The sequence below is a fragment of the Pavona decussata genome, unplaced genomic scaffold (genome assembly GCF_977016875.1).
Source record: "Pavona decussata unplaced genomic scaffold, jaPavDecu1.1 SCAFFOLD_16, whole genome shotgun sequence".
Classification (NCBI taxonomy): Eukaryota; Metazoa; Cnidaria; class Anthozoa; order Scleractinia; family Agariciidae; genus Pavona; species Pavona decussata.
The window spans coordinates 3,373,842-3,382,500 of NW_028145439.1; the positions used below are offsets into that span (position 1 = coordinate 3,373,842).

The 8,659-nt window shown below is 39.2% G+C and overlaps 1 protein-coding gene across 1 annotated transcript; it reads right to left on the reverse strand.

Annotated features, from left to right (window-relative positions):
• Positions 1–322: 322 nt before the first annotated feature.
• LOC146487382 (uncharacterized) lies at positions 323–6,438 on the reverse strand. Its single transcript, XM_085087544.1, has 5 exons — positions 5,562–6,438; positions 3,302–3,609; positions 2,644–2,793; positions 1,675–1,747; positions 323–1,197 (listed from the first exon to the last, which is right to left on the reverse strand). The coding sequence occupies exons 1-5, from the start codon at positions 5,899–5,901 to the stop codon at positions 842–844; spliced, it is 1,227 nt and encodes a 408-aa protein (XP_084943670.1). The 5' UTR covers positions 5,902–6,438; the 3' UTR covers positions 323–841.
• Between the last annotated feature and the right edge of the window lie 2,221 nt (positions 6,439–8,659).

Consider the following 8,659-nt stretch of genomic DNA (forward strand, 5'->3'; position numbering starts at 1 on the left):
CGGCATGCAAAATGACTGAGTCACACCCTTAGCCTTTTAACTTCCCTCTACGTTTTATTCTTCATTTAGTATATTAAGCTATTTATTTATTTAGTTATTTATTTTTTATTTATTTATTTATTTATTTATTTATTTATTTATTTCTTATATAATTATCTATCTTCAGTTTGGCTTCTTTTCTCTATTAAATGTATGTGTAATATTGTAAGCACTGTAAATATTTTTAATGAAGTGAGATATTGTAAGATATTGTAAGTATTGTGAGCAGTGTAAGTATTATTAGTATTGTAAGTATAGCGTGATTGTATACAGTCAGTATAGTATAGTATACAGGGTATAATTGTATCTTTGTAAGTATTGTAAGCAGTGCGTAGTATTGTAAATATTGTATTGTGTGTCTAAGGCTAATAAAAATCTGAAAAAAAATTATAAGTTGAATTTTAACTCTGATTCATTACTGAGCAGCCAAGTTTTTTCAATGATCAGGGTATAATTTACAAGCAACTACATTCAGAGTGATTTGATGAGACAAATTGGCCACCGTAACGAGAATCGAGTGCTGACGTTTCGAATGTTAACCGTTGGCCAGAGCTTGGATTCGCTCTGACGAAGGCTAACGCTTGAAACGTCAGCACTCGAATTTCTTCACGGTGGCCAAGTTATCGCATCACTTGGACTTTGCTGATAAAACCAAACGTTCGTTTCCACCCCTTCACCAATCGACGCAGCCCCACAGTTTAGAAACTAACCTCCTAATACATTTAGTGTGAGTTAACTAGAAGTTCAAGTTATTTTTTGTTTTAGATATGGATCTATCGTGATTCTATTGTATTTTCAGGGTTCATATCATATAAGCGCCAAAATAAGAGACGTGTGGGCCCAGGAACATCTTGGCCGCACCGGCTTTCTTCGATTTCACGGCGCGTATCTGCTCCCCTGCTTTTAACTGGAACAAACCACCAGTAAAAACTGTTTTCTTTTCTTGTTTTCGCAGATTTCTCTGTACCACAAGGAGAGTGCGGTTTTTAGTGGAGACAAACACGATTGTATTCCTCCTCCCTGGGGTCGTTTTAGTGAAGCACAGCTGGAGATAGACAAAGTAGAGACCATCCCTTGGCACTTGCAGTGCTCCCCCAGTAAACACAAAGCCGTGCATAAAGTGGCTGTTAGTACTATTGGGATTCCACGCAGTAAGCACTGATTAAAACAGAATGAAAGAAATGATCAAACGAATCGGACTTGGAAAAACCGCTTTGGTCAATGCCTTTGTTTTAGAACATCCTTCTAAAATGTTTATTTTTCCCATCGTCCAATCGATCCAGTTGTTTTTCAAAATAAATAAATAAATAAATAAATAAATAAATGAATAAAAGCAGTTTCTGATTTTACTGTCTATTCTCCTACTCGGGTACTTTTTTCATCTAGACAGGGCATTTTTTTTTGGAACGGGGAGTCCCCGACCCCCCCCCCCCCCCCTCCCCCCATAATTCCCAGAAAATCAAAGCTATACCAATGAAACTTTGAGGGTAAATATAACGTAGAGTGGATGTCTCCTTTGAGATTCGCAAAGGGAAGCCGGTGAAAGTAACAAAGTAAATATCGACCACGGTCGTGTAATCAGGATAAGTACAAACAAGAGAGCATGTCTTGATACAAACAGTAATTCACGCCTACCCGGATTTTTATTGTTCAACACCACAGATGCACCGACTGTGTTCTCAAGGTGAGCAGAAGGTGCGTAAGTTCCCTGCAACGAATAACGTCGTGTTAATACAATTAAGCACTTTTAGCTTTGTTAGATGTATGAAGCAAAATGATTTTCCAACCTTTTATTCATACAACAACTTGCTGTATCTTGGAGTGCTTTCCATTTTCCAGAACTGGCCGGCCAAACCGGCCTGTCTGTAAATCGAATAAGTCATTTTGAAGGGATAGTAGTGCAAATTCTTGAAAAAAAAATCACTCCAAAAATCGTATGCCTTTTTGAAGAAATCTGAGGGACTAGGATTAAACTTATCCTTCAAAATGACGGGTCATTTCTGACAAATGGATAGCTCCCAAAGTCTCAAGCGTGAAGCAAATGCCTAGATCGCCCAATGTCTCAAATCTGGTTTGAATGCTTTTTTAAAAATGATCACTTGCCACATCAGTCTCGTTTCTAGAGACTCCTTAAATCTACTGGTAAAGAAACTGGAAGAAGTGAGAGTTCTGGGGAAGTGGCTGGCTTAAATTGAAAGTCGTACTTGTGTAATCAGATCTGAAGGTCCTCAATCATCGCTCCCTTTATTCAGTGGACTTCAACTTCCCTGTTCGCTACCGTAATGACCGGATCAGTCCGTTATAGGAAGTTGTCTGCAAAGCACGAGTCGGCTGTATCGATAACTTTTTAATTTCCACCACTCCCTTGGTGGTGATATATGAGAAAAGAATGCAGATCAGGCGTTTAAAAAACGTGGACGCGTTTTGCCCAAAGGAAAAGCTTGCATTGTTTGTGGGTAACCGGGTAATCCCGAGCGGGCAAGATGGAGGTGTCTTGCTCGCTTGGGTAGATAATCACAGCCCCCGCCCGCAGTATTTGATTCCTCTGGTTCCGACTCCAACGGAACCAGTCATGTAATAAAACAAGATATCATTTACTCTTACCTGCATGCTTCGGCTAGCAAGTTGTTTTAGTTCGTTTACAGCTAGGGTGGAGTTAACTTTCACATCATTCACTCGCTTCCTGAGCTCAATCAGCTGCCTACGGAGATCGGCTTCTGCATCCTTTTGTCGTGCCAGTTCTGTCGTCAATCCCTTGGTGTTGGTGATATATGATAAAAAGAATGCAGATCAGGGTTTTGAAAAGCGTGGACGCGCTTTGCCCACAGAAAAAGCTTTCATTGTATTTTGTATTTTTTTTTTTACCACATGATCGTATTACAAAAGGTTACAGTGCGTAAGAAAGGAGTGGAAAGGGGCATAATATAGTTAACTAGTCGTTTGCCCTTTAAAATTACGATACAATAATTGTTAAGATAAAAAAAAAAGAAAATTAATTATAAATATAGGAGAAGAAAGACAGAAAACGTTTTACAAAGTTGTGTGTCAGTGATTAATACTAAACAAAATTATACTGGAAGAGAGCTCGTTTAAATAGTTGTTTTGTTGGTTGCATTGTTCGTGGGTGACCTGGTAATCCCGAGCTGGCGGGAGAGATGGAGGTATCTTGCCCGCTTGGGTAGACAATCACAGCGCGGGATTTGATTCTTCTGATTCCGGCTCCCACGGAACCAGTCATGTAATAAAACAAGATATCACTTACTCTTACTTGCGTGCTCCGGTTAGCAAGTTGTTTTCTGAGTTCGTTCTCAGCTATGGTGGAGTTAACTTTCACATCTTCGATGCGCTTCCTGAGCTCGTTCAGCTGCCGACGTAGATCGGATGCTGCATCCTTTTGGCGTGTCAGTTCTTTCACCAAACTGTTTACATCAATTTCTTCTTTGTTCAGCTCAAGACGAGTAACGTTCCAGGCTTCGTTTTTGTCAGTGAGAATCTCTCCTTTCATCTTTTCAGAATTCACTTGAAGAGTACCTCCTTCGGTCGAACCTTTCCTTGATTCACGTGAGCTGTCTACGATAAAATATTTACATTCATTTAATTTGCTCTTTACAGAAAGATATCTACCAGTGAAGCTCAGTAAAATTCAAGGTGTAGTCGGTGCCGTCTTTCCTTGTCCTAGTACGTAATGGCCCTTGTTCAAACTTACATGCGGCTTTAGGCCACCCAAATAAAGCCCGGCCGCTCGAAGTGGATTTTGTATTGTCCGAAAAGGGAGAGGGAGTTTAGAAAGCGGCGTTTTTCTCAAAAACCTACTTCCACACGTGGAAATTATTAGAAGATGGGGCTAAACAAAGCTTTTACGGTGTTTCTGGTGCTTGCTGGCAATTATCGTCTTTAGCTGAAGTGATCATCAGCTAAAAAAAATGAAGTGGTCAGCGCAGGTTATTACTGCCAGGTTCAAAGGCTTCTTTGTACATTTTTCGCGTTATATGATGCCAAAGTCTAGATCAAATGATCTTCAGTGTTTGTCACCCTTAAGGGCATGAAATACTGATGAGATGACAGCCAACAACACTCCCGTAAAACCGACGAAAATATGTTGAAAACGAATCTGCAATCTCTAATTCGGCGAGTCCATCTTTTTTGTTAAACAGTGAGATTCCTACTACAAGGATCGAATAAAATGCGACGAGTTCGAAAAGATAAGCTTAAGTTTCTATGTTAGAAGAAAGATGTTAAGTGCGCGTGCTCTGTGATGAAGGAATATTGTTCGAAAAAGCTTCCATAACTCTAAAGCATTTTTAGAAACTTTGAATATTCAAATTCGGGCAAAAATGGAGAAAATGTCAGATACCGGTTGACAGGTGATAGCGAAAGGACACTTGTCAATCTGCATCACAGTTAAGTGCAAAGCGAAAGGGGAGAAGATCTCTCAAGCCAACAGAGGAATAATTTTTCCTCACGTTATATATATATCGCTTGAGCCAGAAATTCGACCTTGAAGACTGTTGAAACATACTAATCAACATCATACTACATTTTACTAAAATATACCAATGAACACTTCTTTCAGTTTTTTGTTAGAAGGATAATTGTGTTTTTAATGATAGTCCAGTGTACACCTTACACTAGGGTTTCAACAGCTGAGCGTTTTTTTCAATCATCCGCGAAATTTCAGCCAAAACCTTAACCGCGCACCATTTCAGGGTTCTTCTGGCTTTTTTTCGTCCATAGAACCACGTGAAATTTCGATTTTATTGAAAGCGAAAAAGTCATCGCAATTTTGCATGATGTCGCATCTCTAATTATAACAGACAACAAAACCGTTATCTATTCCAAGAAACCCCGTACACCTTGCGTGTCAGACTCGGCAAGCCTAGACTAATTCCGATTTCTTTGAATTATGACTGATCTCTTTAACACAATGTTATTAACTTACCAACAAGGCTTACAGCCATTCTAGATCCGCGAACGATGCCTCTAAACTTGTCTTCGTGCACTCGGAAATAGCCGTCTTTACCACACCTGCGCCTTTTATGCGGACTGAGGTGCACAATAACACTTTCTTAAAGGGGCACTGTGACGGAGAGTTCTCTATGTTTTTGGTTTAGACTGCTCAAAAACTTGACAAGGTACCTTTTCTCTAACAACAAATTTCTAAGCTAAGATCAGTCGTTTAGCGTTTTCTCTAAAATACATGGCTCGAACTGGAAACGATTCGCCAATTTTTTCAAGTTGCAATCCATCTTAATCCTGGCCATCCGCAGCCAAAGATAATTAATGCTAGTTTCTGTTCACTAGTAGGGTTATTGTTAACAAAACTGAACCATTATTTTTACGTTTTTAATGGGACATATATATATTTTCGCCATCCAAAGTAAGACTAAACAATAAGTGACACTGCTCCATGGATTATAAAAAAAAAAATGGAGGTTCAAATAGTTTCGCGCTGGCCAGTCTATCTAGCTACTTACCTACAAACAAACAAAAATTTTCCTGGGGAAAAAACACAGGAAACATACCTGATGACGAGTTGCGTTGAATCATAGTCAAAGCCAGACTGGTCACAGCTGCTGCAAAAACCAACAAAAGAAGAAGTCCTCTCAAAGACTTCTTGAAACGGGATACAAGCTTTTTTTGCCGGACAGTTTTAGTCGTCAATGATTCATACACAGCTTCTGTGCCTACCAGTTGAGTATTCTGCTTTTGCGAATCATTCTTTGAATCCGCAATAACTTCGTAGGGTTCCCCTTGAACTGTTTCCTTCTCAGTTTTTTGTGTCTCTATGACAAACAATTTTTCAGAACACTGCATTTCAAAGCCATCATTCGTTTTTGAGCGCGTTACATCAAAAGAGGCCATCTTATAATCGGGATGTTCTCAATTCACGTTGTTCGCCGCGTAAGGTGATGCTTCGGTTTTACTTCTGTTTGTATTCAGACGCATTTGAAAGCAAAAAAATAAAGTTCTCATTGTTTTAATTATTCATCAGTTCAAAACCCAATGAAATTGGTTGAATTTAACACGTGAGTCAGTTTCGATACCCAATGAAAACCCCGATTGAAATCATACGCCCCGTTGGGGTGTGCTTTATGAATGTACTCTCATTTCACAGTAAGATTCCTGCGACATGTGGGCTAAAAAAAGAAAGGAAGCAGTATTTCTACATCTGGACCAAACCTAGCTTGGTAATATTTCAAATTTACAAAGACGTCATTCGAAAACGCGAGAAGTCCGAATGAAACATCTGGATCGCTCGTACAGCCAATCGGATTGAAGGGTTGAGTTCATAATGAACGATAATAGCCTTGACTGTTTTTAGTTACGTTCTGTAAGTAAAAGGACGTTTAATTTCGGGTTTAACGCTGAGTCTTTTGTTGATCATAGCAGCTGAAAAGAATTAGATTGAATTGTTCTAAGTAAACGAATCGATTATTTCGAAATCAGGTTATTAGTCGACAATTATTCACCCCAGTGTCGGTGAATGTGATGGATATTTACCTCGCCGCTTCGCAGCACCGACACTGAAAGGAATAATTGTTTTAGTATATACCACACAAGCTGAATAACTAGCGGACCAAAAAATTATTTTATTTCTGACAATATACCGACAAATGGTACGAAATTTTAAAATCTCGCGAGCCACGCGGTAAGCGATTCTTATTGTAGAAAGTCCTGTCTCGCTTTCTTGCAGACAAATAAAACCTTTGGAAACACTTGTTTAGTTCCTACAGTGTCATTTCTTCAATTTTTCTGTGAAACTCCTCTTGTTGTTGAAACCATGCTGAAAAGTATTAGATGTTTTATTGTTTTATTTTAATTTTAGTACTCGACAGTTTTCGTAAACAAGGGATTGTATTTTGATTCCTTTGTCGCCTTAGAATATGAGGTTAAAAAGATTAAACAACTTACCATTTAATGCCGTCAAACAAACTTTGTTGCCATTTATGTATTTTTTTCAACAGCCGCCTCGTTTATCGAAATAATTTCTCCTTAAGTGACCGTGGCGAAACGGGAAGCCATCTTGTTTCTTTTCGGCTGCTCGGTGGCCAATCACCTCCAAGCTAGCCAATCAGCGCGTGCGAAAAGTGCTATTCACTTGCGTGGTATATACTAATTAACAATTATTCACCGAAGTGGAGGTGAAAGTGGTGGATATTTATATCCACCACTAAGTGGTGGATATAAATATCAACCACGTTCACCGACACTGAGGTGAATAATTGTTTTAGTACTGATACCACACAAACTGAATAACTAGCGGGCCAAAAAACTCCTTTTATTTGACAGTATACTGACAAATGGTGGGAAATTTTAAAATCTCGCGCCTCGCGCGGTAAGCGATTTCTTGTTGAAGAAAGTTCCGTCTCGTTTCTTGCGAACAATTAAAAACTTGAGAATTATGATTATTCCAGAAAGTGACGCAGGCATACTCGGAAAAAAGAAATCCGAGTGCTCCTATCAGGAGTCGAACCTAAGACCTTCCGATTACTAGTTCGGATGCTCTACCACTGAGCTACAGGAGACTCGTGGGAGCTAAGGCCATTCACCAGGCTGGAAATATACCATCACATTTTTTTCATATACCACACGTTCGACATTCGAATCCTAGCAGTATGCAGGATGTTTGTCCCATGAACCTAGTTTAATGGCCTTAGCTCCCACGAGTCTCCTTTAGTCTGTAGTCTAGTAATCGGAATGTCTTAGGTTCGACTCCTGATAGGAGCACTCGGATTTCTTTTTTCCGAGTATGCCTGCGTCACTTTCTAGAATAATTATCATTCTCATTCATTCACCAGGCTGGAAATATACCATCGCATTTCTTTCAATTAAAAAATTAAGCTTTTCGAGGCACTTTTTTAGTTGCTAAGGTGTCATTTCTTCAATTGTTGTGTGAAATTTGTCTTGATTTTGAAACCATGCTGCAAAACATTAGATGTTTCATTGTTAATATTGTTATTATAGTGCTCGGCAGTTTTCGTAAACAAGGCATTGTAGTTTCATTTTTCGCCTTAGAAGATGAGGTTGGAAAGATTTAATCCCGTCAATCTAAACTTTGTTGCTATTTTTGTATTTTTTTGTAACAGCTGCCTCGTTTATCTAAATAAATTCCTCTTTAGTGACCGTGGCGTACGGGAAGCCATCTTGTTTGGAGGTGAATAGTACTTGGCTAATCACCTCCGAGCTAGCCAATCAGCGCGCGCGAAAGGCACTATTCACTTGTGTGGTATATACTAATTATTGTTATTTGTCACGTTTTCAAGAGCTCACATTTGCAGTAATGTGTACCTGAACCAAATTTATAAACACAACTGAGCAGAGTTAAGCAAAAAAAAAAAAAAAACATTCAGTTCAGTTCAGTTTCAGTTTCTGTCACTGTGCAATGTGATGACGGTCCTCAGCTTTCAAGAGATGATATGCGCATCCCAAAAGCACCCCCAGGGCGACTGTGGACACGGAACCCAATTAAGAAGACCACACTATTTATCAGACTACCCAAACAGTACATTCAAGATATCTTTTTAGCCACGAATGTGGGGCCGTTTCGTCGAGTAAAATGCTTCTATTTTATTTAGGTGCTGGGGTGCATTGTTTTGCGTTAAATGAAGATCCACTAAGG